This window comes from Cherax quadricarinatus, chromosome 36 (assembly GCF_038502225.1).
Source record: "Cherax quadricarinatus isolate ZL_2023a chromosome 36, ASM3850222v1, whole genome shotgun sequence".
Classification (NCBI taxonomy): domain Eukaryota; kingdom Metazoa; phylum Arthropoda; class Malacostraca; order Decapoda; family Parastacidae; genus Cherax; species Cherax quadricarinatus.
Genome location: NC_091327.1, coordinates 6,292,988 through 6,309,521, shown reverse-complemented (window position 1 = coordinate 6,309,521; position 16,534 = coordinate 6,292,988). Strand labels below are relative to the sequence as shown.

Here is a 16,534-nt window from a genome sequence, read left to right as displayed (position 1 = left end):
TGCATGTCTTCTTCAGTTTGTGTGTATTAAAATTAATATTTCATGTGTTAAAATATTTTTTTTCAATACTTTTGGGTGTCTTGCACGGATTAATTTGATTTCCATTATTTTTTATGGGGAAAATTAACTTGACTAACGATTATTTTGACTAACGATGAGCTCTCAGGAACGGATTAATAACGTTAGTCGAGGGTCCACTGTACAGAGAAAACTAAGAAAACGCATATACATATAGTGGTAGGAGTCAGGTGAAGTGTCGCTTGGATAGAGGTAGTAGTAGTGGTAGTAGTAGTAGTGGTGGTAGTAGTAGTAGTAGTGGTGGTGGTAGTAGTAGTAGTAGTGGTGGTAGTAGTAGTAGTAGTGGTGGTAGTAGTAGTAGTAGTGGTGGTAGTCGTGGTGGGACGGATGGCTACAGAGGGACCTGTTGACAACTGTACATAAGTGTCTTTTTCCACATCTTGTCGGTATCACCATACTATTTCCTCCACTGTAGTTGTTGAATTGTAGATGTTATTAGTGTAATTTCAACGGCAGGTATGAATGCACCTTAAGCATCTTTCATACAGTACATGCAGATTTGAGTGCAGCTTCAACATCTTCCATACAATACCTACTAGTGTTAAAACTTTGTGTGTGTTCATATCAATCTAGCATGACTTTTTTTTTGCAACATATTTTACCGAGGTTAAGTACAATGTGCATCAAGATTCATCTTTAAGTGAGGGTTTAAAATTAATCAGTGATGTTACAATGCAGTACTGAGCAATGATTTACACTGATTTGACCTGTTTACCCATCTTCTATGAAAAGTTTACTTTGATACACAAACCTTTAAGGTCAATAATGCAACATTTCTCAAGGATTGACTGACCAAATGTGTGAAGAAAGTCTTGAAAGTATTCAGGCTTGCCATGTATTGCCTGAAACAGCTTGAACAGTGCATGGTAGGCCAAGAACCTGCGGTATACAGACACCAGGGGGAAATTCTCCACCAGAGACATGGCCAGATTCTGCACACTATCAATGATCCCAATGTTTATCTGGAACAAAAAATGAAGATAATAATAATGTGGAATTTTATCATTCTTGAGCACCGGCTCTTTCAGGGAAATCACAAATGTTCACAATCCAAACCATATGTACATACACAAATATCCCACATATAGGAGAGAGCATACGACGCCAGTTTCGGTCCGACTTGGACCATTTACAAAGTCACACCGACAGAAAGGAGGAGCCAGTATATATAGGCAAGCTGGCAGGCACAGGACAAGAAATGTAGGACAAGTAGTAGCAGTAGTAGTAGAGGTAATGCAGGTAGTGGTAGTAGCAGTGGTAGAGGTAAGGCTGGTACTGTAAGTAGTAGTGGTAACGGTAAGGCTTGTGATAGTGGTAAGGCTGGTGGTGGTAGTAGTAGTGGTAGTGGTAAGGCTGGTACTTTAAGTAGTAGTGGAAGTGGTAAGGCTGGTACTGTAAGTAGTAGTGGAAGTGGTAAGGCTGGTACTGTAAGTAGTAGTGGTAGTGGTAAGGCTCGTGGTAGTGGTAAGGCTCGTGGTAGTGGTAAGGCTGGTAGTGGTAGTGGTAAGGCTGGTAGTGGTAGTGGTAAGGCTGGTAGTGGTAGTACTTGTGGTAAGGCTGGTAGTGGTAGGAGTAGTGGTAAGGCTAGTAGTAAAAGTAGTAGTGGTAGAGGTAAGGCTTGTAGTGGAAGTAATAGTGGTAGAGGTAATGCTAGTAGTGGTAGAGGTAAGGCTGGTAGTGGAAGTAGTAGTGGTAGAGGTAATGCACTAGTGGAAGTAGTAGTGGTAGAGGTAATGCTAGTAGTGGAAATAGTAGTGGTAGAGGTAATGCTAGTAGTGGAAGTAGTAGTGGTAGAGGTAATGCTAGTAGTGAAAGTAGTAGTGGTAGAGGAAAGGCTTGTAGTGGAAGTAGTAGTAGTAATAATAGTGTGAAGTAGGTAGTGGTTGGTGGGACAAGATATAGAACAGTGGAGAGAAAATGGAGGCAAAAGAGAAGGTAGGAGCCAAAGGAAGCAAGGAAGGAAGTAGTAGTAGTGGAGTCAAAGGCCATGAAAGAGAAGCACTGCAGGAGAGCTAAGAGCCCACAAGGAGTAAGACCAAAAAAATCAAGAGGAAAAAAAAATAAAGGATAAAACACCCAAGGCAGAAGAAAGGAAACCCAAAACAAGAAAAAAATAAAAGAAAGGAGAAGAGGTAGAAAGAGAAGAAAAGAAGAATCAGATTAAGTCACATGTGTTCTGAAGTTTGAAGCACTTGACAATGTAATGGGATAGGAAGGAATCTACAGAGACAAAGCCAGGATTAAGGTACACACAAGGAAAACTGTGTATAGGAAAGGATTCAACAGGACAGCAACTGTGAAAGTTATAAGTAGGGTAGACAGTTTTAGCAGAAGACCAATCAACAGGATGACTGTGATCTCTAAAATGACAGAAAAGAGCATTATTGGTGTTAATAAGCCTAACACTTCTTTTGTGCTCACTGAGTCTGTCAAAAAGAGAACAACCAGTTTCTCCATAGTACTGAAGAGGACAAGAGGAACGTGAAACACAATAGACATCAGAGGCATTTAGAGTGGGAGGAGAGGTACGAACTAGATTAGTGCAAAGGGTGATAGTCTGGCAAAAAGTAAGTTTGATGTCTAAGGAACGGAGAGAGTTGAGATTAGAAAAACTGGAAATATAGAGAAGGCAAAGTACAGGAGATTGAAAATTTTAGCAATCATGCAATACGTACATCCTTTCAAAATATTTTTACACATGCATACTGGTGACGGTGGTAAGCAAGATACACCACCATCACTCTTGATATTTTCATACTGTGTGTGACCATTAAATGACAGACCATAATATTTTATTTTAGTGAAACTTTCTACTTTTATCATAGTTATTCAGATCCATAACCTTGAACATTTCAGCATTAAATGAACATAAATCCTACAACTCAAGCATAAATTTATATTATCAAGTTATTCACTATATTACTAATTGTAAAAGTTCTGAATCCTCATCAATGGATAATTATAAACTTGTATTAACCCCTAAATGGTCCAAATGTATATATATACGTTCACTCACGCAGCGCCCTGAATATTTTGAAATATATATATATATATATATATATATATATATATATATATATATATATATATATATATATATATATATATATATATATATATATATATATATATATATATATATATATATATATATATATATATATATAAAAGAGCAAATTTTTTAAGTGTTTTAGAATAAAAAAAATTAGGGTCAGTACTTACAGAGATATGAGGAAGAGAAGTTGGCACTGGATGCTCATGTGACAGCAACATGGAGTCCTACTGCTTGCAGAAATGTTGCCAATATACCTTTTTTTCTATTTTCAATTTTTTTTTTTAACAAGTAGGCCGTCTCCCACCGAGGCAGGGTGACCCAAAAAGAAAGAAAATTCCCAAAAAGAAAATACTTTCATCATTCAAATCTTCCACCTCACTCACACATAATCACTGTTTTTGCAGAGGTGCTCAGAACACAACAGCTTAGAAGCATATACGAATAAAGATATACAACATATCCCTCCAAACTGCCAATATCTCGAACCCCTCCTTTAGAGTGCAGGCACTGTACTTCCCACTTCCAGGACTCTAGTCCGGCTATACAAAAATAACCAGTTTCCCTGAATCCCTTCACTAAATATTACCCTGCTCACACTCAACAGATCGTCAGGTCCCAAATACCATTCGTCTCCATTCACTCCTATCGAACACGCTCAAATACGACTGCTGGAAGTCCAAGCCCCTCGCCTACAAAACCTCCCTTACCCCTTCCTTCCAACCTTTTCGAAGACGAACCCTACCCCGCCTTCCTTCCCCTACAGATTTAAATGCTCTCCATGTCATTCTACTTTGATCCATTCTCTCTAAATGACCAAACCACCTCAACAATCCCTCTTCAGCCCTCTGACTAATATTTGTATTAACTCCACACCTCCTAATTTCCACACTCTGAATTTTTTGCATAATATTTACACCACACATTGCCCTTAGACAGGACATCTCCACTGCCTCCAACCGCCTCCTCGCTGCTGCATTCACAACCCAAGCTTCACACCCATATAAGTGTGTTGGTACTACTATACTTTCATACATTCCCTTCTTTGCCTCCATAGGTAATGTTGCTTGTCTCCACATATACCTCAACGCACCACTCACCTTTTGTCCCTCATCAAGTCTATGATTAACCTCATCCTTCATAAATCCATTCGCTGACACATCAACTCCCAAATATCTGAAAACATTCACTTCTTCCATACTCCTACTCAATTTGATATCCGGTTTTTCTTTATCTAAATCATTTGATACCCTCATCACCTTACTCTTTTCTATGTTCACTTTCAACTTTCTACCTTTACACACACTCCCAAACTCATCCACTAACCTTTGCAATTATTCTTTAGAATCTCCCATAAGCACAGTATGATCAGCAAAAAGCAACTGTGTCAATTCCCACTTTGTATTTGATTCCCAATACAGTAGGGCCCCACTTATACGGCTGGTTAGGTTCCAGGCTACCGCCGTAAAGCGGAAACCGCCGTAAAGTGGAACACCCTTTTTTTCCACTTACAAATGCATACAAACACTAGGTAACAAGTTTACACTAACATATATTAAGTTAGCAATAGAACCAGGCATCAAAAAACAATAAAAAAGTACAATACACACATAGTGCACTCATTACTTACCTCTCGTTACTTACCTTAAAATATTTGTAGTCTTAATGTAGGGTCAGGAGTAAGTAAATGAGATAAAATGAATAAATGAGAGAGAGAAAGAATGAGTGCATGAGAGAGGACAGGCGCAGAGTTATGTAAACAAACCAGACGAAGGTAAGTTTTGTATGATCAGCACACAAATGACCTACCAAATGCTTCGCAATTACTCAAACCCACACTTTTTGCAGATGACACTACATACGTCTTCTCTCACCCGAGCCCAGTCACGCTAGCCAATACTGTAAATACCGAATTACAGAAAATATCTACCTGGATGAGGACTAACAAACTTACACTAAACATTGACAAAACCTACTTCATTCAGTTTGGTAACAGAGCTACAGATGTACCTCTTAACATAACGATAAACGGATCACCTATCACAAAGCTAACAGAGGGAAAATTCTTAGGAATCCACCTCGATAATAGACTCAAATTTCATACACATATACAACAAATTTCTAAGAAAATTTCCAAGACTGTAGGCATACTATCGAAGATACGGTACTATGTTCCACAGTCAGCCCTCCTGGCCCTTTATCACTCTCTTATTTACCCCTATCTCACCTATGGAATTTGTGCATGGGGCTCAACAACAATTAACCATCTCAGACCACTAATTACCCAACAAAAGGCTGCAGTTAGAATGATAACAAATTCTCACTACAGGCAACACACTCCACCAATATTCAAAACACTCAACCTACTCACCATACAAAACATCCATACTTATTATTGCACCTATTACATACATAGAACACTTAACTCTGATATTAACCCTCCCCTCAAACATCTCCTTGCCAACCTCAACAGAACACATGACCATAACACAAGGCACAGATCACTCTTTGATGTTCCTCGTGTCCATCTCACGCTATGCAAAAACTCAATGCACATAAAAGGCCCTAAAATCTGGAATTCATTACCTGTAAATATAAAAGAAACACTACCTGTTTATAAATTCAAGTCTCTTCTCAAAGTTTACTTACTCACTCAAAACCAAATAAATACTGAATAACTGAACCTTATAAATTGTATTTCCAAAATGTTACTCACAACTATATCACATAAATGTTAAACCTAGGACCCAATCTAACTTTGTTATTTTTTTAAATACACTACCTAACAGAATACTCCATTCTACTGAATGAACAGCAATGCATGCAACCATATGACCTGTCTTTGTAATACTCATTTGTGCTTTATAGTTATCTGTTTACAATAATGTCTTATCACTGATTTCATCATTGCTTAGTTAATCTTAAGTTAATTTTAAGCCAGCCCATAATGCTATGCGTTTAAGTGGCTTTGGCATGCTGCTCTTACCTGTATCTTTTTTGTACCTCTGTATGTATGCTAAATTTCTAAATAAATAAATAAATAAATAAATAAATAAACAAACAGTGTACACGTCTGGTTTGTGTACAAGTTACATTGTGTACAGGTTGTCTCTACATTGATACGGTAGAATAAATAAAGAAGAACACTCCCATTTTCATGTAACATCATTTTGAGAAGAAATGACACTCTGAGTGAAGGCAATGGAAATAAGTTACTCTGACTTTTTTTGGGTTATCCCAGGTTCTCTACACATATGTTATGTATGATAATCTATGTAACTGTATTTGTGTATACCTGAATAAACATACTTACTTACATACGAAAGGAATAATTTCCTACAGTTACCCCAAGTAACACATTTTCTCTTATGTTAGATTAGAGAAAATGTTATTCTTGGCATCACTTGTACAAGTTATCTGGCTACCACATCTCATATTTATGTTTATTTATTCTATTGTGGGGTGTATTTATCATTAATGAAAATGTGTATTTAACGTAATATACGACATTTAAATGAGACTCGATGATTATTATTATCATTACTAATATGACGTCTGGAGACATAAGACACTCTTACTGATTTTAATGTGTACCTGCATGCCAGCACAGTATGTAAGTTTATTTAAGTACAGGTATACATAAGTATAATTATCAGAGTATATATAAAATATGAAATAACTTTTAAAAACATTTGAAATTTTGGAGTTTCCAGACAAAATGGAGAGACTTAGTGCTTACTGAGCTCACGAAGAATGTAAACAAACAGGGTGGGGCGCGGTGACCGTATCAGAAAGTCAGGTGGGGGGAGCTGTATAGTGAGCTTTGGTCATAATTTGAAATGACCGTATTAGCGGAACGCCGTAAAGTGAAACGCCGTAAAGCGGGGCCCTGCTGTAATTTAATCCCACCCCTCCCGAACACCATAGCATTTACTTCTTTTACAACCCCGTCTATAAATATATTAAACAGCCATGGTGACATTATAAATCCCTGTCTAAGACCTACTTTTACCGGGAAGTAGTTTCCCTCTCTTCTACACGCCCTAACCTGAGACTCACTATCCTCATAAAAACTCTTTACAGCATTTAGTAACTTACCACCTATTCCATATACTTGCAACATCTGCCACATTGCTCACCTATCCACTCTATCATACGCCTTTCCTAAATCCATAAATGCAATAAAAACTTCCCTATCTTTATCTAAATAGTTCACATATATGCTTCAATGTAAACACTTGATCTACACATCCCCTACCCACTCTAAAACCTCATTGCTCATCTGCAATCCTACATTCTGTCTTACCTCCAATTCATTCAATTATAACCCTACCGTACACTTTTCCTGGTATACACCTACCAACCGACTTACGACCTGCTCGACATACGACCACTCGACTTACAACCGTGTTTTTTATGCCAAATTTCTGGGAAATAAACAACTGTTTGTGTTGTACAGTGTTTATTCTAAACCTTACAGTATAAAATACAGTACTAATAGCATTAAAAGTAAAGTAAAACATAAAATACCAAAATAAAACAATAAAATAAAGTCATTACAAAAATGTGATGTTGATATTCAGTAGTAAAGTTCGACTTACGTCCATTTCAACTTACGACCGGTTTCTCGGAACTGAACTCGGTTGTAAGTCGGATGGTTACCTGGATACCTGGAGGTTATTCCGGGGATCATCTACCCAAAACCGCCATCTCCCCATTTACTAACTCCCGTACTCTGTTTTAAACTGAAAAATCCATTTGTTCCCTAGGATTTGTTAACTTGTTTAACTCGCTCCAAAATTTTTTCTTATTTTCATTAAAATTTCTTGACAGTGCCTCTCCCACTATCATCCGCTCTCCTTTTGCACTCTCTCACCACTCTCTTCACCTTTCTTTTACTCTCCATATACTCTACTTTTCTTATAACACTTCTGCTTTGTAAAAACCTCTCATAAGCTACCTTTTTCTCTTTTATCACACTCTTTACTTCATCATTCCACCAATCACTCCTCTTTCCTCCTGCACCCACCCTCCTATAACCACAAACTTCTGCCCCACATTCTAATACTGCATTTTTAAAACTATTCCAACCCTCTTCAACCCCCCCCCCACTATTCATACTTGCATCAGCCCACCTGTCTGCCAATAGTTGCTTATATCTCACCCGAACTTCCTCCTCCCTTAGTTTATACACTTTCACCTCCCTCTTACTTGTTGTTGCTATTTTACTCTTTACCCATCTACTTCTTACTCTAACTGCAGCTACAAGTAAATAATTTTCAAATTATTTTACATAATTTTTATGTTCTGATAATTACAATATTTCGAGGAATTGTTAAATGTTGATGAAGATAGGGAAGCTGTGATTTCGTGTATAGGGCAAGGAGCAATAACATCTTGTAGGAGTGAGGAAGAGCCAGTTGTGAGTGAGGGGAAAGTTCGTGAGGCAGTAGGTAAAATGAAAGGGGGTAAGGCAGCCGGGATTGATGGGATAAAGATAGAAATGTTAAAAGCAGGTGGGGATATAGTTTTGGAGTGGTTGGTGCAATTATTTAATAAATGTATGGAAGAAGGTAAGGTACCTAGGGATTGGCAGAGAGCATGCATAGTTCCTTTGTATAAAGGCAAAGGGGACAAAAGAGAGTGCAAAAATTATAGGGGGATAAGTTTATTGAGTATACCTGGTAAAGTGTATGGTAGAGTTATTGTTGAAAGAATTAAGAGTAAGATTGAGAATAGGATAGCAGATGAACAAGGAGGCTTTAGGAAAGGTAGGGGGTGTGTGGACCAGGTGTTTACAGTGAAACATATAAGTGAACAGTATTTAGATAAGGCTAAAGAGGTCTTTGTGGCATTTATGGATTTGGAAAAGGAGTATGACAGGGTGGATAGGGGGGCAATGTGGCAGATGTTGCAGGTGTATGGTGTAGGAGGTAGGTTACTGAAAGCAGTGAAGAGTTTTTACGAGGATAGTGAGGCTCAAGTTAGAGTATGTAGGAAAGAGGGAGATTATTTCCCAGTAAAAGTAGGCCTTAGACAAGGATGTGTGATGTCACCGTGGTTGTTTAATATATTTATAGATGGGGTTGTAAGAGAAGTAAATGCGAGGGTCTTGGCATGAGGCGTGGAGTTAAAAGATAAAGATTCACACAAAGTGGGAGTTGTCACAGTTGCTCTTTGCTGATGACACTGTGCTCTTGGGAGATTCTGAAGAGAAGTTGCAGAGATTGGTGGATGAATTTGGTAGGGTATGCAAAAGAAGAAAATTAAAAGTGAATACAGGAAAGAGTAAGGTTATGAGGATAACAAAAAGATTAGGTGATGAAAGATTGGATATCAGATTGGAGGGAGAGAGTATGGAGGAGGGGAATGTATTCAGATATTTGGGAGTGGACATGTCAGCGAATGGGTCTATGAAAGATGAGGTGAATCATAGAATTGATGAGGGGAAAAGGGTGAGTGGTGCACTTAGGAGTCTGTGGAGACAAAGAACTTTGTCCTTGGAGGCAAAGAGGGGAATGTATGAGAGTATAGTTTTACCAACGCTCTTATATGGGTATGAAGCATGGGTGATGAATGTTGCAGCGAGGAGAAGGCTGGAGGCAGTGGAGATGTCATGTCTGAGGGCAATGTGTGGTGTGTATATAATGCAGAGAATTCGTAGTTTGGAAGTTAGGAGGAGGTGCGGGATTACCAAAACTGTTGTCCAGAGGGCTGAGGAAGGGTTGTTGAGGTGGTTTGGACATGTAGAGAGAATGGAGCAAAACAGAATGACTTCAAGAGTGTAGCAGTCTGTAGTGGAAGGAAGGTGGGGTAGGGGTCGGCCTAGGAAAGGTTGGAGGGAGGGGTAAATGAGGTTTTGTGTGCGAGGGGCTTGGACTTCCAGCAGGCATGCGTGAGCGTGTTTGATAGGAGTGAATGGAGACAAATGGTTTTTAATACTTGAGGTGCTGTTGGAGTGTGAGCAAAGTAACATTTATGAAGGGATTCAGGGAAACCGGCAGGCCGGACTTGAGTCCTGGAGATGGGAAGTACAGTGCCTGCACTCTGAAGGAGGGGTGTTAATGTTGCAGTTTAAAAACTGTAGTGTAAAGCACCCTTCTGGCAAGACAGTGATGGAGTGAATGATGGTGAAAGTTTTTCTTTTTTGGGCCACCCTGCCTTGTTGGGAATCGGCCAGTGTGATAATAAATAATAAATAAAAAATTACAATTTATAGTAGTTATTGTCATTTCATAACCAATCTTTGTTCTGACACTAGTATTAGGTACTGAAATTGTCACAAACACATTGACAGGTGGACATTTACACCTGCTTTGGTCATTCATTATTGTCTTGGAATATACACAAAGTATTTATAGGTCCCAGCAATGTTTTGGAGAGGAGGAGGAGGGAGGAGGAGGAAGGAGGATAAGGGAGGAGGAGGGAGGAGGGAGGAGGAGGAGGGAGGAGGAGGAGGGAGGAGGAGGAGGAAGGATAAGGAGGAAGGATAAGGAGGAAGGATAAGGAGGGAGGATAAGGAGGGAGGATAAGGAGGGAGGAGGAGGAGGGAGGAGGAAGAGGGAGGAGGAGGAGGGAGGAGGAAGAGGGAGGAGGAAGAGGGAGGAGGAAGAGGGAGGAGGAAGAGGGAGGAGGACGAGGGAGGAGGGAGGAAGAGGGAGGAGGAGGAAGAGGGAGGAAGAGGGAGGAGGGAGGAGGAGGGAGGAGGAGGGAGGAGGAGGAGGGAGGAGGAGGGAGGAGGAGGGAGGAGGGGGAGGGAGGAGGGGGAGGGAGGAGGAGGGAGGAGGAGGGAGGGAGGAGGTGGGAGGAGGAGGAGGGAGGAGGAGGGAGGAAGAGGAGGGTGGTGGAGGGAGGAGAAGGAGGGAGGAGGAGGAGGGTGGAGGAGGAGGGAGAAGCAGGAGGGAGGAGGAGGGAGGAGGAAGGATAAAGAGGGAGGATAAGGAGGGAGGAGGGGGGAGGAGGAGGAGGGAGGAAGAGGGAGGAGGAAGAGGTAGGAGTGGAAGAGGGAGGAGGAAGAGGGAGGAGTGGAAGAGGGAGGAGGAAGAGGGAGGAGTGGAAGAGGGAGGAGGAAGAGGGAGGAGTGGAAGAGGGAGGCGGGGAAGAGGGAGGAGGAAGAGGGAGGAGGAGGAGGAGGAGGGAGGGAGGGAGGAGGAGAGACGAGGAGAGAGGAGGAGGGAGGAGGAGGAAGGAGGAGGAGGGAGGACGAGGGAGGAGGAGGGAGGAGGAAGGAGGAGGAGGGAGGAGGAAGGAGGAGGAAGGAGGAAGGAGGAGGAGGAGGAGGGAGGAGGAGGAAGGAGGAGGAAGGAGGAGGAGGGAGGAGGAGGGAGAAGGGAGAAGGGAGGAAGAGTTGGGAGGAGGAGGAGGAGGAGGGAGGAGGAAGAGGGAGGAGGTGGAGGGAGGAGGATGAGGAGGGAGGAGGAAGGATAAAGAGGGAGGATAAGGAGGGAGGAGGGGGGAGGAGGAGGAGGGAGGAAGAGGGAGGAGGAAGAGGGAGGAGTGGAAGAGGGAGGAGGAAGAGGGAGGGAGGAGGGAGGAGGGAGGAGAGAGGAGGAGAAGGAGAGAGGAGGAGAAGGAGAGAGGAGGAGAAGGAGAGAGGAGGAGAAGGAGGGAGGAGAAGAAGGAGGGAGGAGGAGAAGGAGGGAGAAGGAGGAGGAGGAGAAGGAGGGAGAAGGAGGGAGAAGGAGGGAGGAGGAGGAGGAGGAGGAGAGGAGGAGGAGGAGGAGGAGGAGGGAGGAGGAGGAGGAGGGAGGAGGAGGAAGGAGGAGGGAGGAGGAGGAAGGAGGAGGAGGGAGGAGGAGGGAGAAGGGAGAAGGGAGGAAGAGGGGGGAGGAGGAGGGAGGAGGAGGAGGAGGGAGGAGAAGGGAGGAAGAGGGGGAGGAGGAGGAAGGAGGAGGAGGAGGAGGAGTAGTAGGGAGGAGTAGGGAGGAGGGAGGAGGAGGAGGGAGGAGGGAGGAGGAGGAGGGAGGAGGAGGGGAAGGAGGGAGGAGGGAGGAGGAGGAAGGAGGAGTAGGGAGGAGGAGGAGGGAGAAGGGAGGAGAAGGGAGGAAGAGGGGGGAGGAGGATGGAGAAGGGAGGAAGAGGGGGAGGAGGAGGAGGAAGGAGGAGTAGGGAGGAGTAGGGAGGAGGAGGAGGAGGAGGAGGGAGGAGGAGGGAGGAGGAGGAGGGAGGAGGAGGAGGGAGGAGGAGGAGGAGGAGGAGGAGAGGAGGAGGGAGGGGGAGGGAGGAGGGGAGGGAGGGAGGAGGCGGAGGAGGGAAGAGGAGGGAGGAGGAGGAGAGGGAGGAGGGAGGGAGGGAGGAGGGAGGAGGAGAGGGAGGAGGGAGGAGGGAGGAGGGGAGGGAGGAGGGAGAGGGAGGAGGAAGAGGGAGGAGAGAGGGGAGGAGGAGGAAGGAGGAGGAGGGAGGGAGAGGGGAGGAGGAGGGAGGAAGAGGAGGAAGGAGGAGGAAGGGAGGGAGGGAGGAGGGGGAAGGGAGGGAGGAAGGAGGAGGAAGGGAGGGAGGAAGGAGGAGTAAGGGAGGGAGGAAGGAGGAGTAATGGAGGGAGGAAGGAGGAGGGAGGAAGGAGGAGGGAAGAAGGAGGAGGGAGGGAGGAGGAAGGAGGAGGGAGGAAGGAGGGAGGAAGGAGGAGGGAGGAAGGAGGGAGGATGGAGGAGGGAGGATGGAGGAGGGAGGAAGGAGGAGGAAGGATGAGGGGTAGGAGGGGGAGGGGGCCAGGGAGGGGAAAGGGAGGGGGAGGAGGGTAGGAGGGGGGAGGAGGGTATGAGGGGGGAGGAGGGTATGAGGGGGGAGGAGGGTTGGAGGGGGGAGGAGGGTTGGAGTGGGGGGGAGGAGGAGGAGGAGGAGGAGGAGGAGGAGGAGGAGGAGGAGGAGGAGGAGGAGGAGGAGGAGGAGGAGGAGGTGGTGGTGGTTAAATTCAAGAAGGTCTGTTTCCGCATTCTTCCTCTAATGTATTTGAGTAGTATTAGCAGCAGAGACTATGTGATGGCAGGGTTTACTGTTTTCAGGAGGATTCTCACTAAGATCTCATAGATGGTGAACCTGCCTTTGTTGTGTTTAATTGTTTTAGGAACGGTGATTAATGCTGATTCAAGGCACTTGCGTCTGCGGAAATTAGGTTCTTTGATCACAAATCAGGCGTCACTGAAATTCACAAGATGATTGGTGGATTTTCAATGTACGCAGGCGTTGTTCAAGTTATCGTTCCTACGATGTCGTCCACGTAACGTAACCAAGTGACGCTTGAGGGGATGATGCTGACGAAGTGTTCAGCCTCTAAGTGTTCCATGTACAAGTTGGCTAAGACTTGGTTACGTTAAGTGGATAACGGCCTCATAATAACTCCCAAACGTTTTGATGTACAGAATCTTCAGGCAAGGCTCAATGCAGCTGAACTGGCGATCCAGTTTACACGACAAGAAGAGTCCAATGACAAGTTGCCTTTTTCTAGACGTCCTCATTCACAAAATATATAACAATCCAAGATTTCAAGTTTACCGGAAACCTACAAATAAAAATGATCTCACACACTTCTATTCCAGTCAAGATATTAAGACCAGAAGAGGCATCATCATCGAATTTTTCCTAAGAGCATACCGAATTTGTAGTCCTGAGTTTCTTTACGAGGAATGTACATATATTCACTGATTTACATTTTCCTCACATTTTCATCAAAGAATGCAAGAAAAGAGCTCTTTAGATCATTAATTCTCCATGCACCAACACCACTCCTAACAGTTATAAATCTTCCCAACAGCCAGGTTGCATTGAGCATTTCTAAAGCACTAGGACAAGCTAACACTGGAGTCGCCATCACTTCCAGCACTTCATTAAAGGATCCAACCAGGACAAAATCCAAGCACCATGAAGCAGTCAACACAGGGGTTTACACTATATCCTGCAGAGGCTGTGACAGGATTTATGTAGGTGAAACAGCAAGGAACCTCAAAACACACCTCAATGAGCATATTAGTGTGTGTAGGAACGATAACTTGAACAACGCCTGCGTATAACACCAAAATTCCACCAATCATCTCATGAAATTCAGGGATGCCCAATTAGTGATCAAAGAACCTAATTTCCGCAGACACAAGTGCCTTGAATCAGCATTAATTGCTGTTTCTAACGCAAATAAACAAAACAAAGGTAGCCTCACCATCTCTGAGGTCTTAGCAAGAATCCTCCTGAAAACAGAAAACCCTGCCATCACATAGTCTCTGTTGCTACTACTACTAAAGCACATTACAGAGGAAGAATGCTGAATCCAACCACCAATATTTGTCTAACCTATTTTTATGCTACCCAAGCAATAGCTTTTATATCTTTACTCATGTGCGAGTTGCTTGTTCTACCATATTGTATTACTACTACTACTATTACTACTACTACTACCACCACTAATATTACACATCATTTTACACCTATATATACCCTCTGTGTCCATGTATTGTTTGCAATGGCTTGATGAAGCTCCTGGAGAGCAAAACGTTGCCACAATAAAATGTCACATTAGTTGCATTTGTGTCCTGTTACTTAACAATTATTAACATTTTTGGCATTAAGCACAGAAATAATAAATGAAGAAAAATCAAAGTGTCACAAAGGAAAATATTTAACATTAATCAGTGACCATTAAACGGTGTCCTCAGTACTAATACACAAAAACTGTCTATATGTCTATATGTGTAGTAGGTTGGCAGACAGCAACCACCCAGGGAGGTACTACCGTCCTGCCAAGTAAGTGTAAAACAAAAGCCTGTGTTTGTTTTACATGATGGTAGGATTGCTGATGTCTTTTGTCTGTCTCATAAATATGCAAGATTACAGGCATGTCTTGCTGCTTCTACTTACACTTAGGTCACACTACACATACATGTACACATTTATTTATACACACTCATCTGAGTTTTCTTTGATTTTATCTTAATAGTTCTTGGTCTTATTAATTTTCCTTTTATATCCATGGGGAAGTGGAATAAGAATCTTTCCTCCGTAAGCCATGCGTGTTGTAAAAGTCAACTAAAATGCCGGGAACAATGGGCTAGTAACCCCTTTTCCTGTAAAGATTACTAAAAAGAATAAATAGAAGAAAATTGTCAAAGTGGGAAGTCTGAATGTGCATGGATGTTGTGCAGATGATAAGAAAGAGATGATTGTGGATGTTATGAATGAGAAGAAGCTGGATGTCCTGGCTTTAAGTGAAACAAAGCTGAAGGGGGTGGGAGAGTTTCAGTGGAGAGGAATAAATGGGATTAGGTCAAGGGTTTCAAATAGAGTTAGAGCTAAAGAAGGAGTAGCAATAATGTTGAAGGATAAGCTATGGCAGGAAAAGAGGGACTATAAATGTATTAATTCAAGGATTATATGGAGTAAAATAAAGATTGGATGTGAAAAGTGGGTTATAATAAGCGTGTATGCACCTGGAGAAGAGAGAAGTGTAGAGGAGAGAGAGAGATTTTGGGAAATGTTGAGTGAATGCGTGGGGAGTTTTGAATCAAGTGTGAGAGTAATGGTGGTTGGGGATTTCAATGCTAAAGTGGGTAAAAATGTTATGGAGGGAGTAGTAGGTAAATTTGGGGTGCCAGGGGTAAATGTAAATGGGGAGCCTTTAATTGAGCTATGTGTAGAAAGAAATTTGGTAATAAGTAATACATATTTTATGAAAAAGAGGGTAAATAAACATACAAGGTATGATGTAGCACGTAATGAAAGTAGTTTATTAGATTATGTATTGGTGGATAAAAGGTTGATGGGTAGGCTCCAGGATGTACATGTTTATAGAGGGGCAACTGATATATCGGATCATTATTTAGTTGTAGCTACAGTTAGAGTAAGAGGTAGATGGGAAAAGAGGAAGGTAGCAACAACAAGTAAGAGGGAGGTGAAAGTGTATAAACTAAGGGAGGAGGAAGTTCGGGTGAGATATAAGCGACTATTGGCAGAAAGGTGGGCTAGTGCAAAGATGAGTAGTGGGGGGGGGGTTGAAGAGGGTTGGAATAGTTTTAAAAATGCAGTATTAGAATGTGGGGCAGAAGTTTGTGGTTATAGGAGGGTGGGGGCAGGAGGAAAGAGGAGTGATTGGTGGAATGATGAAGTAAAGGGTGTGATAAAAGAGAAAAAGGTAGCTTATGAGAGGTTTTTACAAAGCAGAAGTGTTATAAGAAGAGCAGAGTATATGGAGAGTAAAAGAAAGGTAAAGAGAGTGGTGAGAGAGTGCAAAAGGAGAGCAGATGATAGAGTGGGAGAGGCACTGTCAAGAAATTTTAATGAAAATAAGAAAAAATTTTGGAGTGAGTTAAACAAGTTAAGAAAGCCTAGGGAAAATATGGATTTGTCAGTTAAAAACAGAGTAGGGGAGTTAGTAGATGGGGAGATGGAGGTATTAGGTAGATGGCGAGAATATTTTGAGGA

The 16,534-nt window shown here is 42.6% G+C and overlaps 1 protein-coding gene across 2 annotated transcripts in view; it reads right to left on the bottom strand.

Moving 5' to 3' along the window:
• LOC128691314 (DNA-dependent protein kinase catalytic subunit) overlaps positions 1-16,534 on the bottom strand; it is a 1,096,584-nt gene that overhangs the window by 910,244 nt on the left and 169,806 nt on the right. For both annotated transcript variants that reach the window (XM_070091676.1, XM_070091677.1), the window contains exon 9: positions 872-1,040. In XM_070091676.1, the coding sequence (XP_069947777.1) occupies positions 872-1,040 (169 nt within the window). The remainder of the gene's footprint in view (positions 1-871; positions 1,041-16,534) is intronic.